At 39.9% G+C, this 27,740-nt stretch overlaps 1 protein-coding gene across 1 annotated transcript; it reads left to right on the top strand.

Moving 5' to 3' along the window:
* Positions 1–27,438, top strand: SYNM (synemin). The gene is made up of 4 exons (XM_037393881.1): positions 1–883; positions 6,967–7,091; positions 15,554–15,627; positions 17,144–27,438. Exons 1-4 carry the CDS (start codon positions 98–100, stop codon positions 20,743–20,745), a joined length of 4,587 nt encoding a protein of 1,528 aa, XP_037249778.1. The 5' UTR covers positions 1–97; the 3' UTR covers positions 20,746–27,438.
* The last annotated feature ends 302 nt before the right edge of the window (positions 27,439–27,740 follow it).

Below are 27,740 nucleotides of genomic sequence, written 5' to 3'. Positions count from 1 at the left end.
GGCGGCGGGACGGGCGCGCAGAGCCCGCGCGAGGCGGCAGCTGCGCGGAGCCGTCAGCGGAGGGGCCACCGCGGCCCCGACCCCCACCCCGGACACGATGTGGCGGCGCTGGGAAGCGGGATGGGACGAGAAGAGGGAACTGCAGGAGCTGAACTCCCGGCTGCGGGTCTTCGTGTCCCGCGTGCGGGAGCTGGAGGAGGAGAACCGCTTTCTGGCGCGGGAGCTGGCGGAGCTGCGGGAGCAGGAGCTGATCGGGCTCCGGGTGCCCGAGCAGGAGCTGGCCTGGCTGCGGATGCAGCTGGAGGAGCTGAGTCGGGCGAAGCTGGAAGCGGAGCTGGAGCGGGACGGGCTGCGGCGGGAGCTGGAGCAGCTGCAGCTGCTGGGCGCCGAGGTGCTGGCGATGCGGCGCCGCCTGCAGCCCGAGCTGGCCGGGCAGCGGGAGCTGCTGGAGCGGCTGCGGGGCGAGTGCGTCGCCCTGGAGGAGCTGCTGCTGCAGCTGCGGGCCGAGCACGGGCACCTGGCGGAACGGCAGCGGCGGGAGGCCGCGGAGATGCGGGAGCTGCGCATCAGCCTGGCCGCCTTGCCGCCGCCCTTGGCCGGGCTGAGCCTGGAGGAGCTGGAGGAGACCTATGAGATGCTGCTCAGCCAGAGCTGCCGGGAGACCCTGCTGCGCTACCAGGAGCAGATCCAGGTGCTGCAGGAGCAGGAGGCGCAGCGGAGCCGGGAGGACCTGGAGCTTCTGCGGGCCGAGAGCCGGCAGTGCCGCCAGCACCTGGAGGACCTCCACCGCCAGGGCCGGGAGCTGTGCGGGCTCCGGGAGCGGCTGGAGCAGGAGCTGCTCGCCTTGCAGGACCGCCACGGCGCCGAGGTGGAGGAGTACCAGGTGCGTGGCAGTGCCCCGCCGCGTCGGGCAGGCCCCCGGCCCCTGTCCCCGCGGTGCCGGGCCTCTCCGAGCCCCCGCCGCCAGCACTCTCTAGCCGTGCCGCTTCCTTTGGTGCTCGTATGAGACCTCCCCCCCCCCGCTGGCTTTTCCCCTTCAGTCCTGGCCCAGGGTGGGATGCGCGCCCACCTCCCCTGACCCTGGCGCTCCGCTCCCATGAACGAGCTCCCCTCCCTCCCGCCCCCCTGCTGCGGCATGTGCCTAACCCCCCTGCGGGCTCCCTGTGGCGGCCAGGGCCAGGGCTCCCCCCCTTTGGTGCCCCGCAGTAGGACCCCCACCAGGCTGCGAGAGGAGGTGGCCCAGCAAGCACTTGCTGCTGCTGAGCCCTCTGGATGGAGCGGGGAGTCCCTCTGAGACCCACTGCTCTGTCTGGGGAGAACTGGCTAGGAAGGGTGGGGATGGAAATGGAGACAGTGACCCTGAGGACATCCTCCTGGTAACAGGTGCTCCATTCCCAACCTGCCCCTGGCAAGTACCCAAAAGCATGGAGCTGGCGTGTGGGCTTGCCAGGGCCCCTGCCTGGCTTGGCATGAGCACATGGGACATGGAGCAGTTCCTGGGAGCGGATGAACCGAGTCCCTGTGTGGTGGGATGCGAAGCTTCCCCTTTAGCTTGAGGCCCAAGGTTGACCTGTTGAGATCAGAGAAATGATCTAAATTTTCTTCCTGCTTTGCATATGCTCTCGTGTGCCTTGAACCTAGAGAAAAGCTTGTGGGCCCCAGCGCAAAGAAAACTTGTAGTTGTTTAAAGGCAGGAAGACTCATTACTGTGCTGCAGGCAGTGAACAAGTGGGAATCTTTTGAAATAAAACTTCATTGATGGAATCTGTTCAAGGTGGATGTTTGGTGGTGATAAACAGAGAGTTAGAGCTTCTGTAGCTGAGAACTTGTTTGCTGACAGAATAACGTTTGATACAACAATGTATAATCACCTTATGAAACTGCTGGAACAGCAAAATACTGTTAATCAGATTTAGAGTGGAGAGCTCATATTAGATCATCCAGACCATCGATCAGTTTCCTGAGGGCAACATCTCTTTTGTTCATTGTTAGACCTTTTATTAACACTCTGCTGCAGCTCGGTGTTTGCTTGAACCCCGTGTGCTAATGATAACATTGTGTCCAACAGCCACGGTAGATTATGGAGATGCTGGCAACTGGGAAAGGACTGGGACCTGTTGCTGTATATGTGTCTGGTTTTCGTATGTTGCTAGATTGTTTGCAAGTTGCATAGTTTGCAGATGATGTGAACTGAGGCAGATTAGGTATGTAAGAAGTAATCAGGCTTTTAACTTTTAAATTTTTCTTTTCCACTTTTGGACAGGACAATTCATTCTTCAAGTCATGTATGTAAATGTTTCCAAAGCTTTACAAGAAGATGTTGTATGTAAAGCTCTCACTAATTAAATCTGTCAGTCAAAGCCAGGTGAAAATGTAAAGAAGAAAAAGAACCTCTTTTTTTTTCCTCTGCTTTTTAAGGTGTATGAGTTTATATGAATGTACGTAAACCTACCAATATTTAAAGTTACTTTGATTTCCAAACTACATCCTCCTTGCTGTCTGTATTTGTTAGGGATTTATAATGTCAATGATTTTTCCATCATCATTGCCCAAATTAAAAACCTTTAAATATGGTGTTATTTTAATAAGAGCATTTTGTATAGTTCACTATCCATGCTACAAGTTTTTCTTCCAAAGCTGGTTAGAATATGTGTGTTCATATATCTAACTCTTTCAACTCAGCAATGTGTTTTCATACCACTGTGTTGTCTCCGCAACCGGTTGTATTATTAAAGAATTTTATTCAGAAGAGCAAGTGGAGGCAGACCAACCCGTTGTAGAAGTCAGATAATAAAAATCAATGCATGCCTTTGAATTGCCCTGATTCAATATTCAAAAATAATGTTATATTGATACCAACATAACAAACTTCTGGTTTACTCTCATGAGCTTTTGGCATGCTTTGCATTTCACAGCAACAAGAGCTTCAAATCTTGGTAATACAAGAAGGAAGAAGTGCTTTGATAGCCAACCTGAAAACATGTGAACTGTCTTATCTAGATAATATTTACATTCTGGTGAAAATTATATCATAAGGTTTATAACTTCTGAACAATTTCATATTTAAAATGTTTGGTTTCTAATGAGAAAGGCCTTTTCCAGTAGCCAGCCTACTGCATATGAGAAATATCTTTTGCTCACATCCAGGAAGACAAATTACAGAATGTGTAGAAGCAGCTGTTCCAGGTTTTGTTCATGTGATAAACATCTTTTTTTCCTCCCTCTATTTCTTTTATTGGTTAAAGTATGTTCAGCATGGATTTTAAACTACTCCTTTTTAAAAGGTATCTATTCCATGCTAATTTATTGTGAAGTGTCACATAAAAATAATCTGTATGTACAGATTTAAGTCAAGTGATTATTGTTTGTTGCAGCTGCAATGACAATGAGATTTATTCATATTTTCCATATATCATCCAGTCGCCTTATATGTCCATCTTTCCCTCCTGCACTGTCCTTACCCTCACTAAAGCTTTCAGCTATGTTAAATAGAAATATGTATTTGGAGTTACAGTTTAGCTGAACCAGGCAAGCTGTAAATCATACATTGTTTGGAAAATTTTTGCTGCACCTGGGTGCTAAAGGGATGAACTCAGTAAGTCTCTTACTTGCATAATTTTAGCTATGTGCTGTGACAATACTTTAGCAAAAACTCTCAGTGATTTGAGAAAGCTCTGTATTTTTTGGATGTAAAAATGGCCATGGCTCATCCTGCTGCTTTGAAATGAGGTAGATGTTTTTCACTAATGCGGTGGGTTTAGGATCGGTTCCTGTGTCAGTGTTGTCAGCTCCAGAGAAGAAGAAAACATCTTGTCAGTGAACATATAGTATCACTATGTCATGTGCATTTTTTGGTGTACCAGTTTCTAGCCAGCTAAGTGGGGAGTGTCAGTTCCTCCCCTGCTGAGCCACAGAATGCGCTTTGGGATCGGTAAATAGTACCAGATGGAAAGGACTGGAGCCTGGAATCCTCTCTTTATTCCCTGAGTAGGTGCTGCTTGGACAACCCAAGTAAATTCTTTTCCCCCTACTGTCCTTCTAAAATTTCCCTCTGCTGCCTGGAAAGGAACATCTGGAGGATGAGAAAATTACTTCTGTGCAGTTACTTAGTTCTAGCAGGACATCACTGGGATTTGGGGGGACATGGGATTGATGGGCTTGAGAAACAAACCTTTCCAAGAAAGCTGTGTGTGAAGCAAACACAGCTGTAACAGTACAGGTTACTTTTTGCAAAATGCAAGTTTGTCAGCTTGCAGTCTCCTGAAATTTGCCGGAGTGGTTTAGGTACTTTTTGGCATGCCTGGAAGCAGGACTTAAGACCGATTGTCCTCCACATTATGTTTAAGCATCAGTGACTGGAGGGCTAGACAACTGGCTGTCTGCCATTGAGTCTATACAATATCTGCCCCTGTTGGAATGAATTCCTCTGTAACTGTGACACAGCTGACTGAGTTATGTAGCCCCTTATGGCAATCATTACCTCAAAACTTTTGGATCCTGAGTGCTCTCCCAATCCAGTGGGTAGAATCTAGGTAGTTTTTCAAATCCAGACTACAGAACTTGGGGGTGAGGTATTGAAGCTTGTGTGTCTTTAGGTAGGTGTGAATATCACCAGTCTTTCAGAGCTCTGCAGGCTGTAGTCCCAAGTGTACAGATTCTTCTGGGACATAGTGCAAGGCCTGTGCACTGTGAAGCTCTTTTTAACATAAGCATGCACATGTGTAGTTTAGTCTTTTATGTTTAATTGAGGAGGCAAAAAGTACCTGAATCACTTCATGTTTTGTATTGGAGCTCTTACCACCTTCAGGGGTTGGTCCCGTAGAGATTCAGTCTTGTCTTTTGCTCCTTTTGCTGACTCCTCTGGTTCTGTCAACACCCTGCCCATTCTTGCTTGATAGCCTTTTCTTCTAAAAACAGAGCCTGGTGCTTTTCTTCCCTTCTCATCTTGGGATTTTGCTTTGTGGTAGTTCTTGAAGAGGATTGTTGCCTCAAAGCCACTAAAGGTCAGTGGTTCTGCTTGTCACTGTGCATGACCATACAGGATGTTACCTCTGCTGCAGTCTGGATGAGGCTGTTGGATGGCTTTTTCAGATATACAGATGTGATTTGTCTTCTGTCATAAAAAAGGAGTCTTAGGTACACCGAAGACTGTAGGCAAGGTTTTTAATGTCAAAGAAAACATCAATGTGAACATTTAACAACAGTTGCAAATGAAGAAATAGATTAACGTGTGTTATATAGACAGATATACCCACATGTATATGAAGATACAGGCAGCTTCCTTAATAAAGTTTTCTTCTTACTTTTACCTAAAAAAAAAAAAGCCCCAACTATGAGTGTTTGAAATGCCAGCATTTTGTGTTCTTAGTTCTTAAATCTTACTTCTGCCTAGGATATCATACTGGCATTATCCAATCTGGGGAGTCCCCTGCTGTATCTTGATTTTTATGCTCTTGCCCATACTGTCAACTTGAACACTTACTGCATATAAATGATGTATTTTGACTTTTTTAGAAGTCCACTATTAGTGTCTTGATTTTCCAGTTTGTATTGCAAAGCGTTTGTTACAATGCAATCTAAAATATGCTGTCATGAATTCCTGTCCAGTGTTGTATGTGTGTATAAGATTTTGCTCTGTAAATGACAGTTCGGTGTCCTTTCAAAGTGCAGAGTGATGTGGACAAAATAGAATCAGGCGTTTGTTGAGATTTAATTTTTGTATTCTCAGTTCCCAGAGCAAAATGTGATCTATAGCATTTCAGTTAGCATCCATCTGCTGGCTGAGGAGGATTGATCTGCATTAGTAGATTCTATCCACAGCGAGAAAGCGAACCACGCTTAATAACTAATCCTGATACTTGTAGTTCTGAGCCTGTACTGAACAAGTTCCTCTCAGTTGTCAGGGGAGGGTTTATTTCCCAGAAGATGGAAGTTTGCCCCTCATGTGAGAGGTAACACCAGGGATTAAAGCATTTGCTTTCTGCAATGTTCATTTCAAGAGTGTGAGACTGCTGTCTTGGTCTAAATCAGATCTTGATGTTCTGTTGGGAAGTCTTCATTGCTTTTTCTGTTGCATACAGTTATTCAGCATCTAATCTTCCATTAAGCATTTCGGAGTATGTACAAATTTAGTTCATTTTGGACTTGGCTATTTTTCTGCTCATCAGTCCCTTTCTCCATTTCCAAAACTTGTTAAAGAAAGGTGGGCAGGCCTTCCTACAATCTTATCAGTGCTGCCGCTCTCAAGTTACCTGTGGGTGCCATATAAACGGCACTCTTCCCATACACACACAGAGCTATGGAGGAACAAAGTTATATTTAGTAATCAAGATGAAAATGAGCAATCTTCTGAGTAACAGTTAGGACAATGCTGCATGGGCTACGAAGCAGGTGTCCAAATATTGTAGAAAACTTGGCTTGAAGGAACTGCTGGAGGTTTATCCTTTGCCTTCTAGACACTATGAATATCTCCAGACGCTAGAATCCAAAAACTGATTTGGACCCCCATGTCTATAGAACTGAAAATACTGATGGAGAGAAATAGGCCAGGTTCTCATAGCAAAGCAATCGCTGAAATTCCTGATCTCAAGTATGATTTAAGCATGTGCATCTACGCTCTTAAAATGACAAAATGAATCATGTTTATAAAGGAGCTTATTTTACTTGTTATGTATACTTGATAAATATCTCAGTAAAACCCATTCAGGTGCCCTACGCAAAAGTTAACTAGCTTAGTAAGGCATAAAATGAAATCTTAGCCTAAAACTCTGCTTCAGTAACAGTCCCTTTTAGATAGTATATGGGGGAGGTCATAGAGCTGATTTATTCTCGTTTTTGAAGTAATGGGACACACTGATTTATTGTTCTCTCAGATGATTTTTTTAATTAAAAGTTTTAGATTATTAAGCATTTAAGTGTATAGAATCTAATGTTAGTTCTAAACTAAAAATCAGTATTTTTGTTTAGAGGATAATCGACACTCTTGAAGAAGAAAAGCAGTTCCTGACCAAGTCGATCACAGATTACCTGAAGGACTATCAAGAATTGCTGCAGGTGAAAGCAGGCCTCATCCTTGAAATTGAAACCTACAGGTAAGAAATGCAATCACACTCAGTTGTCTAATCGGAGGAGAATTTAAATCCCTTTTTATAGATGTGGGAGCCCGATTCATCCTCTTTCCAGCATATAAAATACAGACAGTTACTTGTAGAGTCTCAGATCAAGACTCCTTGTATGTATTCAATATCTTTAGCAACTATCTGGATGAGAGGATCGAGTGTACGCTAAGTTGCAGAGAACACCAAGCTGGGTGGGAGTGTTGACCTGCTCAAGGGCAGGGAGGAAGGCTCTGCAGAGGGGTCTGGGCAGGCTGGATCGATGGGCTGAGGCTGGTTGTGTGAGGTTCAACGAGGCTCAGTGCCTGGCCCTGCACTTGGGTCACAGTAACCCCATGCAGTGCTACAGGCTTGGGGAGGAGCGGCTAGAAAGCTGCCTGCTGGAGAAGGACCTGAGGGTACTGATTGATGACTGGCTGAACACGAGCCAGCAGGGTGCCCAGGTGGCCAAGACGGCCAAGGGCATCCTGGCTTGTATCCAAAGCAGTGTGGCCCGCAAGACCAGGGCAGTGACTGTCCCCCTGTACTTGGCACTGGTGAGGCTGCACCTCGAATCCTGTGTTCAGTTTTGGGTCCCTCACTGCAAGAGGGACATTGAAATGCTGAGGCGTGCCCAGAGAAGGGCAATGAGGCCGGTGAAGGGTCTGGAAGCAGCTGAGGGAACTGGGGGTGTTTAGTCTGGAGAGGAGGAGACTCAGGGGAGACCTTATCGCTCCCTACAACTACCTGACAGGGGCTGTAGGCAGGTGGGGGTCAGTCTCTTCTCCCAGGTAACAAGTGACAGGACAGGAGAAATGGCCAGAAGAAATAAACCAGGGGAGTTTTAGATTGGATATTGGGGAAAATTTCTTCACTGAAAGGGTGGTCAAGCATTGGAACAGGCTGCCCAGGGAGGGGTGTGGTTTAGTGGTGGACTTGGCAGTCCTGGATTAATGGTTGGACTTGATGATCTCAACGGTCTTTTCCAACCTAAATGATTCTACGATTCTATTGTGGTTTGTTACATGATGCAAATGGGCCCCTCGTGACAGTTATTACCTTGCTGTTGGCTTGTTCTGTGACATGGGTCACCATGCCATTCTGTGCTTGACTGTGCTGTCTGTGAAAGGAGGATAACACCCCTTCAGAAGGCTGCTGAAAGATGTGGAGTTGCCTGAGATCTCTGGGAAAACTGTAAGAATAGCAAAATACTCTTACTCATTAGTAACGCTGATAAGAATTAGCAGTGGGCAGAAGTGACTGAAATTAGATCACCTAGGCAAAACTGTCTCTGGTAGTAATTCATTCTACTCCTCTGTCCTCAGAAGAACATGTTGAACAAGCCAATAAAATTGATAGGAATCCTATTAACTTTGTACAAATATAGTGATATGTAAAAACCCTTCTTAGTTCTGATCAAGTTGATATCAAATTGATCTGAATTGTTGATGCAATATTTGATTACAAGCTGAGGAGCCAGTATCCCTCAATTGCAATTAATAAAACATGAGGTAGTATAGTTGCCATCTGTCAACTTATACGGCACATGTCATTGTTTGAATATGTTGATTATTGTCTGAAGTAGTGAGTTCCCCATTCTTGTTTCAGTTATAGGATAGTGGGAAGATAACAGAAAAGTCTGATTAAATCCTAGCTTTCTCCATCCTTGGTTTGTTACGGAAACATGTTTGGATCAAGTGTGAGATACCAGCAAACTTCTCTGCTAATGAATCTTCAGTACTGTTTATCTCTCCAGCCACTTAGTAGCTGTGGAGTTGAAAAGCCAGAGTAACTCTCCTGTCTGGAGAATCATGATGTATCAGTTCACATGTGACATAAAAGTGATTAGGAAGGAAAAAAAACCAAACTAACTAGAGCCTATGAACTGGAGGAAGATGCTACCTTATTATAAAGATCATGGGTTTTTTTCTATAACTAGCAAAATATTTTCATTACATTTCATGGAGACACTTATCTTCAAATACAGAGAAGTGCAATTCTTATTGAGCAAAGTAATAATTTGCAAAAATTTAATGTCAGCCTACTTTTGTATTCTTTTTAAGGAGTATGCCTCAGTCATTAGCTTGTCTATATTATGTGCGTTATTCATATTCAGTCTGTGTAAACTGACAGTGGTATTAACAGTTATATATGATATATGCTTCTGTGTCCTAAAGCGTTAATGTTGTGTACCGAATGTGTAACATTGCTATGAACCAGTAAGGATCTAGGTCTGGATAAAGATGGCAGCAGCTGAATTATGGGTGAAATGTGTAGACTAAAGCAGTCCACTGATAAATATGAAATTTAATTGTAGTTGCCTAACTTAACTGAAAGTATAAGAAGCTTGAAACAAATTAGTGAGCCAAGAATGTCTGTAGTCCATTAAACGGTCTGTTCAAGATGCCCTGAGTATTGTGTGCTATGAGGTACAGACCGAGGATGAGATGAAATCTTAGGCAGTATGTGGAACAAGTAATTTGTAGTCAGCTAGAGAGCAACAGTACCTGGATGTTTGTTGGCAGAGTGGGATCCCTGTGATCCTTGGAAAGCCAGTAGTTCTGGAGCATTACTAGTAGAAGAGAAACTGGAAATGGTAGAGTTGTGATCCTTACATCTGCGTGTTAATTCTGTTAATTTTGCTAAAACCTATGATTCTTCTAAGTTTAATCCTAGCTCTGATGTTGACTTTTACTGTTGTCACTTAAACATTCTCCCTCAGTTTATTCATCTGCAAAATGGGATTAGCGCTTTCACAGTAACAGAATTGTTTCAATGATTAGTATTCATCCAGCAGTAGGAATGATAATGCCCAGATATTTTGTTGTTGGGACACGCTCTCAGTCAACAAGTGAACCATCAGTGCTTCTGCTCTGTAAAACCTTGTAAGCCCATTAAATTCTGGAAATTCACCAGAGGTTGTATCACTGGATTCCCTGCCCTCACTAATGAAAGGAGAACAATTCATTATCACCTGCAGCATGTGTTTGTTGTCCAGTTAAGAAGCCCCTTAACCTGTAGGGTTTCTTATCCGATTGCAGTGAATGCAACTTGTATCACTGATGGCATTGGCAAGGCAGACTTCTGTGGACAAATGAGCACCTACCTACTGAAAAAGGTCTACAGATAAAAATGGAGAAATGGGCCTTGCTACAGATCAGAAAACATGCTATCTAATCCCTGTAAACAAAATTCATTTAAAATATCAGAAGCTGAAAAGTGATTGTTTTGTGTTTTTACATTTATGCAGTTTTACCTACTCTTCTTCTTACTCTCCCTTCACTTAAGAAAATAATGCCTTCCCTACTGTATGCCTTTATCAGCGCTGCTGTGGGAGGGAATCAGTACGGATCCAGTTAGTAAGCTGTCTAGTAGGGGAATTCTGGACTGCTCCTCAATGTACTTTTTCAAGTCTTGTTCCTCTCCCAGATATTTTTATCTGCTACAGCCAGGGCATGTGAAGCCAGCTTCAGTTTGTTTTCAGAAAGGATGCTGGCCTATATCCTTGCTTATGTATATTGGAAATGAAAGGCACCTAGTCACACTTAGTTCAACATCCTGAAGTTTCCATGAGGGCCTTGGTACCTCCTCTCCTCCTGGCATTATAGGTTAAGGGTGTGGTATCTGTTTTACTTCTTGGAGCCACCATTTTCTCCCACCATTTTCTCTTGATTTTACAATTCCCACAGATCCTGTTTTTAAGTCAGTTCTTTCCGTTAGTCAACATTGCTCCTGGACTGGCAAGAAGGGTTATTGTGGCAGAGAACGCCCTTTCCCAAGGATCAAGTGTACTTCCTCTCTGATTCTGCTCACCCTTCCTGCCCTGGGAGCTGAAGCTCACTCAGGAAGGGAAATATATGTGGCTTTATGAAGTTATACCTCATGGGAATCTTCGTTCCCAATACTTCTTCACCAGTGTTGAAGTAAATATTTATCAAGTGTGTTGCAGTTTTAGTTTTTAGTTGCAAAACTGTAACTACTTAAACTATGCTTAGATTTTATTTCTAGAGAGAAGTGGTGAATTATTCACTGTGTAACACTCTTGATTTTAAAAAGAGACAGAAAATCTGCCTAAGATCAGAATTACTATCAAGCCTTTCTCCTCAGCTGTCAGAAGCTGCTTCTCTGCAAATAGTAGAGGTTGCCCAGAGCCTCTACTATAGGTTAAGTAGTTTTTCTCCCCTCTCTAAAATTTGTTGTTGTTTAAGCGTAAAAAGTTTTACTTTGAAATCCTAGTGTCATGCAAACGTTCTGTTCTAGGTTATTACCCTGCATTGTGAAGCAATGGAGGCTACCAAAGCTGCTTTTTTTTTTTTTTTTTTTCTTTTAGCTCTTCCCTCCCCTCCCCACCCCTTTCCTTTTTTTTTGTCAGGGTTATTGTCAGGATCTCTTAATACACTTGTCAGGCATACTTTCCAATCCTCCTTCAGCTGGTTTCCTCCATCAACACTTGTTCTGACCCTTTCCATGCTTTCCTCTCAAGAAATCATCACCAGCATTAAGGCCTCCTCAGCTACTCATCACAGCTTTTTCAGTTAGTTTCGTTATTCCCTGTTTACAACTTGTACCATCCAGTATATCTGATTCCTGTATTTGTTTTATTTTGAGAACATTCTGAATTTTCTACACCCCGGGAGTTTAACATGCAGTCAGTTACCTGCTGTTCTTAATGCAATCCTTGTTCTCCCATACTGTGATGGAAAAAAAGATGTGAAGTGGCCTTTACCCCTAAAAATGGTCCTTACATTCCACTTCCTGGAAAGTTTGGGGTTTTTTTTCCAACTTCTTACAAATACACAGGATAGAGAGGATGAGTTTTTATGGCTTGCTGGCTAACTGCCGCCATCAAAGATTTTGGGGGTTTGTAGTTGAAACTAAGTCATTGCTGTTGTGAATGACCATGATAACATTTGCGCTGCATCCTTTTTTCTTTGTAACTTCTCCCCAGTCCAACCAGTTTATCTCATCCACCTGCTTTCACAGAGTTATTTCTGTTGTTGCCCAGCACACTGCTGGGCTGCAGGCTGACTAGCATGTTGCTGCTAACTTTAGATAAATGACATTAAAGATGAGGTGAGGTAAAGGTGCAGCTGGAGTATTTTCTGGCAACACTTAAATGAAATATTAACAAAATGTATATATATGTCACTTGGGATCTGATTTCCAGGAAGTAGCTGGCATGGTTGTTTTTTAGAAGAGTGCTGCCTGAGGAATTTTTTTTGTTATTACTGTGAATACTTCAGAGTTCATACAGTTACAATTAACACCCTATTCTTCAGGCAGTTTAAGTTTAAAAGCAATCCTCACCACAGAGAGGTTATATTTTAAATTACTAGTATTAGGAAAGGATGCAAAGGAACAGAGATGCAAAATTACTTTTATAAATTGAGGTTATGGAACATAGCTGAGGAACATAACCAGAGTTGGCTGGCTTCCAAGCCAGTGCTCGGTACACTACAGTTTCTCATGCTGGTTTATTAAGCCAAAGTCAGTTTGACATTTTCTTGTTTATCTGATAAGCTTGAGGACATACATATTATGAACTGTGTACAGTAAAACACTGACCCACTGCCCGGTTTTATAGAGGTTTCATGAAGCTTTGCCTTTCGTTTTCAAATACAACACATTTTCAGTAGTAATATTTCAGATCCAGCTTTTCTGTGTGCTGTTGCCCTTTGCCATATATAGTTACCTCTTGGAACTTATTTTTAGTGACTTCATAGGTTGCTGCAGCAACCGAACAACTGTTGTTTTAACAGCAGCCAGAAATCCTTAGTCAAACTACCCACATTCCTAGTTTCCTTCATCATGGTTAACGCTTTCATTGCCAGCTCCCTGATACGTTTCTGCAATGTCACCACCAGCTTCTCTAGTGGGTGTCTATTGGAGCAATTTGTTTGGCCCTCACTAGCTGCATCAGATCAGATATTTGGTCTTGGGAATATTCTCTGTATATTTTCAAGACATCTAATTCCTGTAAAGCTGCTCCTAACACAGAGAAAGATAAATTGTGTTCACTTTGGTTTTTTGACTAACAAAATAGAAATAAAGATGTCCATCTGAGCCAGTTTTAAGGGGAAAGTAACCTGTAAATATGTTGGGTAATTCTAACCTGGCTTTTCTGAATCTAGGCAAATCCATAATTGCCAAGAAAACCTTATTAATGATATTTTGATGTCGCATTGCTCTACTGAATCTAGAGGCAGTCAGAAACCAAAAGAAGCATAAAAAGTCCGAAGTGATCAGTCATGTGAAGTGTGAAATCTACAGGTGACACTTAAAATGCCACCCTTTTTAGGTGGCATTTGTTATTAATTTTGACAGAAATGCCCAGCAAATGTGTTTATAACACAGTCCTAAATTGCTTTCAGCTCCCCCTCTTAGGGAGTCAGAAGCCTTGGCTATCATAATCTTCCAGCCTCACTCTTGACAACTTTCATGTTGCAGCTGTATGTTATCAGTGCAAAACATCTGGCATTTCCAAAACTGGAAGTGATGAAACAGGTTTCTCACTAGTAGAAGTGAGTATAAAAACACTAAAGTTACTGTACTGATTACAGCATTCCAGTGCATATTGAAAGAACCTGCTACAGAATTCTAGGCTGTTGCACCAGAATGCTGCAGTTGAGCACTTTTTTTGTGGGATAACATAGCTTGTGGCCCTGCAAAAGTAGAAAAGGGGCAAATAGTTTTGGTTTTGTTGTTTGTTTTTTTTTTTAAAAAAAGCAAGCTGAACATGTTTTATGTCAGGCAGAACAAACATATAGACAGCAGAAGGGAAGGAAAGCATACAAAAATTTCCAGAGAATTTATCAGGAATTCTGAGACTTAGTCTTACTGGATAACCATCTCTAAAACTTCTAGGACTGAGTAAGATCACCCTAATACCTAGTTTCTGTATTTGATATATGGGAGAAGCCAACAGTTTTGGTTTTTTAGAGCAATCGAGTAATTCTAGAGAATGCATCTAGTCCTTCCTGTCACCCATGAGGACAAAAGTATGCTGTGTGCCTATTTGAATATTTTTAATGCAGTGCAATTACTCTTGAAAATATTTTGCCCCTCAGCGGTGCTAATCTCTGTGGAAAACATATCTCTGGAGTATCTTTCACCATTGTAGAAAGGAGAAAATGTAGGGTAGTAATCTTATGCAGGAACAGAACAAGCCTGTGGCTGCTGTCAGATGGGTCATGAGTGAGTGCGGTCCTTGTACGTGCTTGCTGTACAGGGAACAAAGTTTGTCGTGAAGGAAGGATAGCCAGTGTTCTCAAGCTATCAGCTGGGTATGATGTCTCCAAGTACAGCTACTGTGTCACCAGCATAAAGAGGCAAATCAAAGTCTCCATTCTGTGCATCAGCACACCAAAAATAGGTAGTAGACAAAATTATGAAGCAGATTATCCACAGTTGTTGCCTGCTTCTTCTATTTGCTTTTAGTGATATAATTTCCATAATGTAACGGTAAGCAAATTGGTGTCCAGTCCATTCTGATCAACTGTTGCTGAGCTAACATGATGCCTTGGTTGGTTGACAAGAGGAAGCCTTGACCACAATAGTCCTGTGGAAATGCTGGCTTTCTGGAACTACAGAAGCTATTAGAGAGCCACTACAAAGAAAGAATGACTGGAAGGCTGAGGAACAGAGGGGAGAAGCACAGATGTCATTCAAAGAAACCAAGCAGTTTCTGTCACAAACAAATTTCTTAGTCCTTTGTTGTAAAATATGTTGTGTTGATTTCCCATTGAATCGGAACTAATAGTTACTTTAATACTGTAAGTTGTTTCTTCCAGCACTAGCCAGTGTTTGACAGTAGAAGTAATCCTTTCCTTCAATTTCCATTTCAAAAGGATAGAACTTACAAATCCTGGCTGTAAGAGTTCCCTCACATGTCATACTGCAACAACACCTTTAGTACTGTATTACCAGCTGGAAAGATGCTGACTAAGTGCTTGCAAATACTTTTTTTTATTTTTGCCTTTTCTTTATAAAACATCTCCATGTGTTTCTTTGAAAAAGTGTTACTGAATCTCTGTTAACTTTTATGTGGCTGTATAAGTTTGTATATAACAGAGTTTGTATAACTCTTTTATAAGATCATAATTCTGGAAAAAACTTGTTAGCTTGTACGATTCCATAGTGGAAATCAGTAGATACTGCTTCCTGACATGAACAATATATTGGCTAATGTGGAAGACTGGATCTAAAATTATACCATTACTGTGGCTGTCACCTGCTGTAAGATTATTGCATTGTTTGCAGGGACTGGACTCTGCAAACTAAGAGTCTGGAAGATGCTAAGGATTTCTCATTCCCAGTAATAAAAATGTGGGGTGTTAAAAACACTCAGGATCTGACCCAGCTGCAGGATAACAGTTTCAGTTTATAAGACTTGTAAATATTAAGCATGATGATTATTCTTCTCAATATTTTAATGGAATGTCTTTTTGTTTGTTTTGCAGAGCTTTGTTAGAAGGGGAGAGCAACCAGTGGATTATTACACAGAGAGATCTATATACACGGAAATTGCCTCAAGGTAAAAAATTAATATTGAATGAAATTAAATATAAATGGAAACTATTTTTATAATACTCCTGAAGAATGCTTCTTATTAGTGTATTGAAAAGTGAATATTGAATTGGGTTTGAGTATTATTATTTTAAATCAATGTAGTGCTACTCTATGAGCTAATTTATAAAATCAAGATTTGAGAAGGTAAGTAGGGAGTGATGGATGTTTCATGGCTCTAATAGTGCAAGAACTTTTGGATGCGCATAGGTCTTAAGAAGGAAAGTTTTTAAGTATAAAGGAAGAGGCATTTAACAAAACATGTAGTTAAAAGCACGGAATTCATCATCATGAGGCATTGTGAGTGTTGAAAAGTTTATGTGGGTTTATAGAGAAATTTTAGCAGAGTAATGAAAGAAAAATCAAAGGCTTACTAAACATAAAGATACCATTTCTATCTTAGGAGCTGCAAATCTCTGGAGGCTGTGAGAGTATACCAGGGAAGTATCACTATTTACTTGCCCTGTTCTTATGCTCTTCCCTATGTACCTATTGTTGGTCACTGTAAACAGGTTACTAGATAAGATGGACCTTCAATCTGACTGCTATGGCCATTGTTATTAATAACAGAATTAGTTTTGGTAATATTCCTGAGTTTAATAAGTTGTGGTCTTAAAATTCTAGACTATCGTAGACAGTAGTCCCAGAAGAGATTTGAAGGCTGTGTGTGTAGTAGCAAATTAAACAGACTAGGGCCTCGGCTGAAACACTCACATAGAATTGCCTATGCTTTTAAATTCTTAGCGCTGTCCCTGGCACAGTGTTAATCTGGACTAGTCAGTACTTCTGCAGACGATGCTCAGGCATAACCAGTGGTTACCACAGACCAGGAAACACTACGAAAAGTCAAAGCAGATGTGTCTAGCTTTTTAGGAGTAGGAGATTTGAGTTGTGCAGTACTGGTTGGTCTTAGAGCCAGACAATGACTCCTGGTACATTTTATTAAATTGTATAGATATAGCCTAAAAGGTTCTTTGTCTCTCATCCTTGTTGTACCTTGTTGTGTTGTGTGGCTGTAAAGAGTTGTATTTGTGTCTTTGATTTCCAGTATGTGGTGGCAGGTATGCCATAAATTCTTAATAGGAACTGAGAAATTTCAGGCCACTTGGACTAATGAAGCAAAAAAAGAAGCCTAGGCTATTAACATACAATATTTAATAAGAAGTTGTAAATGTAAGTGAACATTAATATAAATACGAAAGGTGTAATTCTTAAGTGCCATAATACCCAGTAGCTCCGAACAGGTAAAATTAGCAAGAACTTCCAACTTCGTAAAAAGCTTCGCTTTCAGCTTTGATATAATTGATACGTAGACATTAATTATCATGCAAAACCTACAGGAATGCCTTTACAAAGCTCCACTGAAAATGAAACCATTGTTTCTTTCAAAAATGTAGTACAAAATTTCTTAGTTTGTGCCCTCTATTTTATATTATTTTAATAGAAGCCATTATTTTAATGTTTTACCTATGCTCTTTTTGCAGATATTATAAACACTTCATATAACTACACTGATACATACTCTACTTATCAAGAAAGAAATAGAAATAAAGCTTCACCAGCTATCAGGATCACTGATACAAAACATAGAATGCCCATGAGAAATACTAGGGGTTTTGCACATTATTCAGCTCGATCAACACAGACTGGATCAGACACAACAGCTAGTGGAAGAGCTTTTGGAAAAGATGTACTTGGTTCAATATATCGCCCTTCAACAACTGTTATGAAGGATGAAAGGATTATAACAGACCACAAAGAACTAAGAACATTTAGTCCAGCCTACAGTAGCTGGAAAAACACTGAAATGCAGCAGAAAAAGATTCCAGAAAGAAAGAAAACTGAAGTTACAACTTCATCCACAGTATCTTTTTCAAAAGAATCAGCACATCCTGAAAAATCAGACAAGGACCACAAGCCCAACACAAAGCCAGGGATTTCTGAAAATATAAGAACAAAACCAAGCTTCACTAGATTTCCAGCTTATGAGCTAAATACCAATTTTAAACCATCTAAATATGAAGAAATCATAACTGAAACTCGGACCACGCTAAAAGAAAAAAGAGGCAGCAGCAAACCAACTGAAGAGAAAAAATCTCTGCTGAAAGAAAAGGATAAGCTAGAGAAACAAACAAAGGAGGAGATAAAGAAAACAGATGAGAAACCTTTTATAGAAGAAAGAAGTGTTGATTTTGGAAGGAAAACTGAGCAGAAAAAATATATCCACGAGGAAGCCATTAACGAGAAATTAACAAGGAGTGATATTTCTAATTCAAGGACTTGGAAAAGCGAATCAACTAAGAAGGATACAAATGTGACCTTGGAATCAAGAGGCAAAGAAGTCATTGAGATACCTATCAGTCTTGAAATGCCTGCTCCCAGCAAAGAATCTCAGAGTAATAAAGAAATAAGGTTACAAAGTTTTAAAACTTCCATAGGGAGAGAAATAGATGACCATATAACTAAGCCTGCTGAAATTCACAAAGTGAATATTTCAGAAGCAGAATCCAGCCTGAAAAATGAAGAGCGAATTAGTGACAGAAGTCGTAAAATGGGAACTCTATCAACTGAAAATATAGCAGAGAACATTGTTGCTGACATTCTTAAAAGTTTTACACAGCCTTCTAGTTCACAGATATCAACAGACACAAAAGTGACCTATTTTAATAAGAAAAAACAACCAGATGATGGGAAAATAAAGACTGAGATCACAGTGCAATCTCAAGTTGAAGAAAACATAGATATTTCTGACGAAGCTGGTGTAGGGGGTCTATCAAACCAGGATGTTAGAAAAGTAGTTCGAGAGGGTGTTGAGGGAACTCCTTCCAAAGAGGAGATAGAAGATATAGTACATCATGGCCTGAAAGGAAATGAGGGCAGAAAGAATGTATCTGTTAATGTAGAGATTGTTGAGGAGCCACTAGATTATGCTACTGATGAAAGGACTGATTTTTCAACACCTTTTGAAGTAGAGGAAGTGGAAGATACATACCCTGAGAGAGAGAGACGTTATGGTGATGAGGAGGAAACATTCACATATGAAGATGTTAAAAAGAAGAAACGCCATGAGAGTTTCACTCATGTGGAAGAAGTAACTGCGGAAGATGACTCGCCTATTGAACAAAAATATTTTGTATCTGTTCCTGATGATCACCCTATTAATGAAAAAGATAATGACTCAGTCTATGGGCAAATTCATATAGAAGAAGAATCAACTATTAAATATTCTTGGCAAGATGAATTTTTGCAAGGCACACAAACTAAGAGAGATGAAGGTGTAAGCTCTCCAGAAGAAACATATCAAGTGGTAGGGGAGGAAGCAAGTGCACATATTTTAAAAGAGCATCCTGAAGAAACATCCCATGTTGAATCCATTGTTATTGAAAAAGAAATTAAAATTCCTCATGAATTTCAGACTTCAATAAAAGGGCTTTTATCAAAGGAAACAGAGGACCCTAAACATCAATTGAAGGAAGCTTTGGAGCAGTTGGAGGGCAGTCTCCCAGAAAGTGTCAAAGAGGAGCTGTCTGTATTAACAAAAGAAACTAAAGCTGACTCTAGTAGCTTAGAATTTGATATCAAAAAAGTTGATCAAACTGGGGAGGGTGGCTTGGTGACAATTGTTGCTGAAGTCAATCTGTCACAGACCCTTAATACTGATGAATTCGATGTAGCTGATCTTGATGAAGTAATTGCAAGTGAGAAGGAGAAGGCAACATTGCACTCCCTGAAAAAAGAGAGCTCCAGGAGAGCTGCTGATGGTAGAAGCAATATAGAAGTAGATGTTTCTTCCTGCAGTGATAAATACACTCCTTTGGCTGATCAAGAAATCTATAACTCATCCACAGTAAGGAAGAGTGGTGGCACAGGGTATCATACCACTGAAAAAGTTATTTATGGCGGTTCGGTTTTGGAAACTGCAGATTTTGGAGAAGTCTCTCGCTCATCACAATCAACTGATGAGAGCAAATCCATAAGGCATATTAAAGTTCATCCAGCAGAAGTTCAGAGATTTGAGCAGATTGCATATGAAGGGCCTGGTTCTGAAACCCTGGAGCTCAGTGCTACAGAAGATCTTGTTCAGGCAGAAGGATCATCAGAGTTTAGCCGATCTGTGAAGCATTTTAAGCTGGGTCCTAAAGAAATGCAAACCACAGAAGAAGTAATTTATACAGGCCCTATTACTACAACTGTAGAAGAGACTGATTCTGGAAATCTTTCCCAGAAGTTTTCAACAGACTTCAACAGGTCCACAAGACATGTCACAGTAGGAACAAGGCAAGTAACTGAGGAGGTCTCTTTTGAAGGGCCTGTTTCAGACTCTCTGGAGCTCAATAGCTTGGGTAACCTTTCTCAGACAGAAGGGTCTGTGGATGTCAGCAGATCAGTAAGGCACTTCAGGTTAGGTCCAAAAGAGATTCATACTGAGCAAGTTATCTTTGAAGGACCAGTCTGCAGTAAAGTGGAGGTCAGTGACACTAGAGACTTCGCACAGACAGAAAGTTCAGTCAGCCACATTCAGTTGGGTCCCCAAGAGTTTATGACTGCTGAAGAAATCATCTACCATGGACCCACCTCTGAGCACGTTAAAATAAGCCCTGTAGAAACTCATGCTGAGCAAATAATCTTTACAAGACCTATTTCTGAAACGCTGGAAGGTCTTTCACAAACAGAAGAGTTGTCTGAGAGCAGCAGGTCTATAAAGCATATTAAAGTAGGATCCAAGGAAACATCTTTCACTTTTCAAATGGATGTTTCCAATATAGGTGGAATATCTGTAGTAAAAAGTGGAGAGCAGCAAGCAACAACACTCATGTCCAATAAGCAAGACCCTTCTGTTAGTCAGTCACAGACTGTAGTTGAAAGTGACCAGATTGTAGAAAATGAAGGAGGAGGCTATGTTCGCTCCAATTTTTCTCAAGATCATGGTGAAAAGGTAGTGGAAAAATCATTTTTTGATAAAACTGTGCAGTTGCAAAGAATGGTAGACCAAAGATCAGTTATTTCTGATGAAAAGAAAGTTGCTCTTCTCTATCTGGACCATGAGGAGGAAGAAGATGATGATAATGATGGACAGTGGTTCTGAAGGGACTTTTTAATGAAGTCTACTTAGTGATTTGTTTATACATATTTTTGATCATCCTTTTTCTTTTTTTAAAGAGAAAAAAGGGATGGGGAAAAGCTCGAAGTATTTAGATTATTAACAGTGGACTGAGAAGTACTGAATCCAAGACTCTACCTATTCAGCACACTCTTTATTGGAGATTTTATTTTTGGGAGAAATCATGCTTAGAGACCTGTGTCAAATAATTTCAGATTTTTCCACTCAAAAAGACAGGAATTTGCTATTGGGGAATTAAAAGGATTATATTTTTTGTTTGGTTTATAGCAGGTCCATTAATATGTGTGTTCTTGAATAGGACTTTACTATTATTTTTTTAAATACTGTATTGTATTTGGTTACTAAAATACTCTGCAATCCTATCTAAACCTCAAGCTACTAACCACAAATATAACAATATAATATAACAATATAAGACTAACAAGAGTGGTAAGTAGCTAATTTTCAGTTTTGTTTCTGTGTACTTACATGGAATACCTAATGAAAACATTTTAAGATACAGTTATTACAGCTATAAAATAAATATGATTCTGTAGGATCAAACTAAACATAGCAAGAATTGACAAAAATTATATAATTTGTATAGCTAGAATGCAGTGCAAAAAAGACAGAGGTAACACTGAAGCAAGAATTTCTCACACTATTCCTAAGGAGAAATAGTGATTTTTCTGGTTAGACAGTAGTACATTTAATACCTTTCATAAGAAAACAAATTTAAAAGATATGCTGGATAGTATTTCCACTGAAGTAAGAATTCTTTATAGCTTCAGTGGCTATGTACACTAATAACATCAACTTACTTTGCAGTATATGGGTTACCTTGATACTAGGTATTGTTAAAGGTAAGTGTGAAGTGTCAAACATTATTACACGATGCCTAATTTCTTAACACAGTGAAATTAATATGTGTTCTGTTTTGAAGAAAACTTGTAAAAATGGCATTGATGACATTTATGATCATTGTGTGTCAATAGTTTCCAGATAATCCTTTCTTTGTTTACAAATGAGAAGATGCCTTTTTCAATTACTAGCCCTGCAAACCCAACCTGAGATAAGATTTTATTTGTTCTTGTTGTTTTGGGGTTGTAATATTTTCCTCAGGCCAAAGCTAGTTTCTACTTAAATCATTTGAAAATAAGCTAATTTAACTTGGATTGCACATTGGTTAAATGAAGGACATAATTTAACTTTATAATTATAATTCAGTGCCTTCGAAGTCCAGATCGGAAGCCAGCACCATTAACTGTACTAACTGTGCAGTGCTAGCAGAACCAAAAATAGCAGCCAAAATATTTTTGTCACAGGGGCAAGAAAATACCATACTGGACACATACAAGAAATAAGATACACAAATGAGAAGCTGCTATTTTTCGTGCACACACACGCACATTCACTTGCTCACTCTCCACTTCTGCAGAGCAGAAATATGCCTGTATCCGGATGGCTGTGTTGTGCGTCCGGTCGTTGCTGACTCAGATACTTTTTTTTTTTTTTCTTCCTGTGGTTGTAAGCATAGTTTTGTGTGTGTTAAATCCATATTAGGATCCAGTTAAACTATCTTAGTCTGGCATGGCTAGTCACTTTTCAGATTCCTGAATATTAACAGAAGCTGGATTTTTGAAAACTGCTACTTTATAATATGAATGTAAATGCAAAGCAAAAGAGAAGCTCTTTGCTGACTGACATAGCATGCTGTTTCAGATATGGGACAGTTTAATTGTGTGCCTTGGTTACTAAGTTTGAAACTGTACAAAGCTATTAATGTTCCAAAGATTAACTCATGAGGTTTGTCTGCACTGCAGAATTTTCTGTATGTTTTCCTCATTTTGTGTAAGTGCGAGTACCAGTGTACTCGGGATTGGATATTTTTCAGTCATGTACTGTGAAATCATTTGTTGAACTTGGAAGTGTAACCAACAGCTAGAAAATGAACAGGAAGTGGGAGTTGTGTAGAAGCACTAAAGGCATGTATGCTAAGTTTATTTATACTGTTCACTGTGTAATGGATAATATTTTTTCAGAATTTCTCACATATGCTCAAAAAAGTTGTGCTTACATTTATAAATGGGGTGTTATTAACTGTAATACTTTTAATATCATCTTATACTATTGTTGCCTTAGCTGACCCTGTGATTTTAATAATTGTGTATAAACCAGAATTTTCCAGATATATTCCTAACAGCAAGCAGTCAGATTCTTTACTTGACGTATTAAATAACTGCATAAAGAAAAAAGTCAAGTCTGTAATAAGCAATGGAGTTCAAAAAAATGTCACCAGTGTTAGTTTTTTGAAGTTTCATTCTGAGCTGAAACTAAACATTCTCTGTAAAACAGATATGGAAATATCTGCAAAAGAAGTATTTTTTAATGAATGAAGAGCTACTTACAATGTCAAACCCATTTATTGATGCCTTGTGGAATGCTCCTTGTGACATGCTCCTTAGGAACAACTATACCAACACTCGGTTCCATGTTTATCTTCACCTGCTCAGAGGATTATGTCAGATGAAGGAATAAACCAGTAAGGAGCAAATGAATCATAAAATGGAGACGGCCTTAGCATTGAAGGAAGGTGGGGTGGGAAATCGTATTGTTCTCACTAAGCTCTTCAAAAACTCCTTTATGCATCACTGTCAGATGTAATAGGTTATACCAAGATATATTTCTGTTTTGATTGTCTGGAGGGGAAAATTTGTTCTGTGTACTTCAGTTCTATTTTAGATCAGGATTTTAATTAACTGTTGGAAAGTTAGTTTATTGTAGGGAATTGGAAATGTGCATGGCATTTAAAGATATGCACAGTTCCTTTGCATGAATACTTTCAGGCAGTGAACACAAAGATATCTCATGTAAAAAGGATTTAAGTTTTAAAAATGTTTGTGTAAGCAGCCCATTTTCTGTTTTATTCTTGTTAACATGAGACACTTTTGACATCATGATAGCTCTTGGATAATACTACCTTGAGGCAACAAAATGTAGTTAGGTGGACAATTGCATCCTGCAGGCCTAATGGCTGCATTTGCAGAATTGAGGCCATAGGTACATGCGTTACTAGTGAGAGCAAATATAACCTGTCTGATGTATTGACTGATCCTATATGATCACTTTCTGCATAAGTATTATAACCTATGGCTGAAAGGATTGGCTATATAACTGCAGTCAGCATGCACTTCTGAAGCTTACTCATATAAATTATGCTTTTCATTAAATAGAAGTAAGAACTTTACTGCTGAGTTTGGATTAAACAAAATGCTTTTAAAATACCATTAGTAATTTGGGGTGGGGGGGTAAAAACTATGTATTTATATGCTGATACAGATCAGAAGTGGGGCACTGTTTTCCAAATGGGTAAACCACTGGTCTAGAAAGCAAATATAGCATAGAATATAAAGAAAGGTGTGTGAGAATAGAAGTCTATTGACTGATGTTTGTGACTAGCAAGTGTTTAAAAAGACGGTAAGAATGTTGAAACTGGGTTTGCTGATGTCAGCTGCGTGAAACTTTGCAGGCAGCTCGTGTTTTGGTCATTTGCAATGAAACTGCATTTTTGTGGTGGTATAAGCTTTGTGATTTTACACTTTTTCACTCTTGAGTATTAAACAATCAGAATCAATGCACATGTTTCTCTTTCTTCCTATCTGATGTTTTAAAGGCTGCATTATCCAAGAAAAAGGACTTTGTGTCTATAAATGCCTTGCCCTAAGGCCTCAGACTGATGAGTTAATTTCAGTTCAAAGAATGAACATAATTTTTCATTCCAGCAAAGGCTCTTTCATGTTGATAATAGAAATGATGGCAAAATACAGCATATTCTTTATTGCAACTGCACACAACATGGGTGGACAAGCAGTGGTTCTTGAGTTCAACAGCAGGTAGTGGGAGAGGCAGAGTATAAACCAACACAGAAGGCGGAACTCCTGGAGCTGCCAGCATCATAGTTGTCCTTGGATCCTGGGATTTGACTAAGGTAAGACTTAACTTACACAGTTTTCTAGCAGAGGACCATTTTATGCATGTTTAGACCTTTGATGGAAAAAGGTATTTTTTTTCCCCAATGGTACCTATGCTGTGAAGTTAATTTCTCTCTTTAACCACGTATTTGATCTGTAATGAGGAAAATTTTAACCTTTAACCTGATTTTCTCTGGATTAAAGAAACAGGGTGGTAATGAGCTTTTTTGTATGAAAGAGTGAGATTTTTCTAGAGAGATCATCCATTTATAATATGCTAGAGAAAAAACACATAGTTTTCCATTTCTTGCAGAACAGGGGCAAACTGTAACTGAAGCTACTGGCTAAATCATAGCATATTCTGAAGGTGGTTGAGATCAGCAGAATAATTTCCAGCAAATCTAGCAGCCTCTGTCAGAAAAACATATTTTCAGCCTATATCCACTAAGTTAAGTAGTATTTCTGTTCAAACTGTGACTGGTGAAGATCTTATTTCTCTGAAACTTGAAGCCTGTCTCTGAATAGTAAGGAATGGGACTCACGGTGGGTTGGTGTTCAATACACTGTTTAAGATTTCTTTTCAGTTTTCTGGTTTTGACACACTTGTCAGTTGTGATAATTCAAAGATGCAGTGAAAATATGGGGGGGTTCTCAATGTTAAATTCTAGAAAGGAGTGCTTAAAATTAATTATTCATACTCCAAATTCAAATAGTTCCAAAGGTAAAACTTTTTTCATGATGTATCCCTGCAACCAAATATGAGCAAAATAACAAGCAACATGTCCATCAAACAAGAAGTTTTTCTTCAGCTAGGAAAAACTCTGGCTTTTGAAAGCTGTTATCTCCAGCTATTGTGTTATCACAAACCACTGGTATTAGTTTTGGCTTTCATTTCCAAATCACAATGTGAAGTTGGTGTGGCAGGAATTCACAGCTGGAATCAGGCCTACTTTTTGTTCAAATACAGACCCTTTTTCAGATGAGAAAGTTAAGAGATGCTGATCACTGTTACTAGGTACAATTTGCTTCAGGTTTTATCGATGGGATAGGAAAAGCAATATACTTTAACCAAAATGCTTTGACAGGCTAAAATTTCTACTTTCTTTTTACTTTTGTGATTCATTCTACAGTAAAGAAATTGCCTTGAATAGACTATAAAACTAAAATCTAGATGTGTATAAGGAGGAGTTATGTGGATTTGTAATCCACAAGCAGATATGGCTGCCTGAATTATATCTTTATTTTACTTTTGTACTGAATTTCAGGGTTTTTTTTTTACTAAAGGAAATAAAAAGTGACTCATCTTCTGAAAACACAAAGAATGTAAGAAATATGCTCAAGCGTAAGAACTATGCTCACCTACATTAATTATATTCTTGTACTCATCTATGTGACCAATCAGTCTTCAGGGAATGGTTTTAAATTTTTTTTCAGTAGTTCATGCAAAAGGGACACTGGGTCTTCATGATGAATCAATTTGTTCCCTTTCTCCGATCCATCTTTGTTAAGAATGAGAAGCTTGTCATACTGACCTTGTTCCCTGGTAGTAATGTGTTTGGGGACAACAGAAGGAGACTCATGGTGGGTTGGTGTTTCAGTGTATTGGTCTATCTTACTTGATCTTTGTTTTGTCAGCTTTTTTTGTGGCCCTGAAAAACAGGCAGGGGGATGCAGCTTATAGCTTATTGTCCGGTCAACGTTGTTTGCCGTTTTAATTTTGTGTTGCAGAGAATGTATGCCTGCATGATACCCAGCTATTTCGTACAACTCTTTTAAAAGGCAAATTCTTTTTGTAATTTTGTAGTTGGTATCTGCTGCTTTCAGTTGGTTGATTTTTCTCATTATTTTGGCTTTACTTTCGGTTAATGTTGTTGCATTGTCCTGTGAGAACAATGAGATGCTGTAGGACCACCTCTGTCACTATTTGCTATTATCAATTAAGCAGAGGAGTTAACTAAGAGAATTACTGATTTTTTTTTTTCCTACGAGTTAGAAATAAAACTGAAGCTGAACACATTCTCTTCTTATTTTTCACTTGCTGCTTTGATTAATCAAGAGGAGTGATGGTGGCACATAATCACATCTCTTCAGGCAGTGGCTGTTAAATCAGTGACACATCTGACATTTAGTGGAGGGAAAAGTCTGAAGAGGTAGTGATCTGAACTGCTGCCCTGGGAACTTTCCAGCAGTTTGACTCATCTGTCTTTTCCATCAGGCATTTATGTGACTCTTGTGCCTAAATATGTCTGAGAAGTGGAAAGGAACATAGATTCTAACAAGATGCAAAAAGATGCTCAGCCAAGAAGAGATCTAATTAAAAACTCACTCTGAATGTCAGCAGTTCCTTGAATTGCTATCAGTCCTTTTTTTTTCATTGTGGGTGCCAAATGAGACTTGTAAGTGAAGGCAATACAACATAGAATTCAACGACATACATTTCTTAGACTCTCGCTGGAGCAAACTGATAGAACTCAAATACAACTATTTTCCACTAGTATATACAGATTTATTGAAAAATACTGTTACTCTGAGTAATACAGTTAGCCCTATCACAGTCCAACTAAATAAGGATACGGTTAATTTCATCAAACTTCTCAGCTTTCATAAAAACATTGCCTCTGGAGCTGTGTATTGAGACAGAAGTGTGATTAAGATAACTGTATTTGCTATCACATTACTGGGAATAAAGTATCTTTATTGTAAATTACTTTGACTATACAGTGGTGATATATAAATACTGGTTGTTACTTGGCTATCATTGACAGTGAAGACCAGGTTCTCTTCAGCAAGGGGTTTTGGCAAGAGCTTGGCCAAAGGATTATATATTTTATTCCAGGCAAAGGAAACTGCTCTTACAGCAGAGCCCTAGAAATTTGCATTAGGATTTTTAAAAAGAAATTGCTCTAAAATCCTTAGATTACCAACCAAAGTCAGGAAAGAACACCCCAAAAGTGAGTAAGTTACAGTATTGCTACCATGGTTTTGGTTTTTCTGTTGAACCCAAGCTGA

This window comes from Falco rusticolus, chromosome 7, assembly GCF_015220075.1.
Source record: "Falco rusticolus isolate bFalRus1 chromosome 7, bFalRus1.pri, whole genome shotgun sequence".
Taxonomy (NCBI): domain Eukaryota; kingdom Metazoa; phylum Chordata; class Aves; order Falconiformes; family Falconidae; genus Falco; species Falco rusticolus.
The sequence above is the reverse complement of the archived record's forward strand: the minus strand, read 5'-3'. Positions and strand labels throughout refer to the sequence as shown.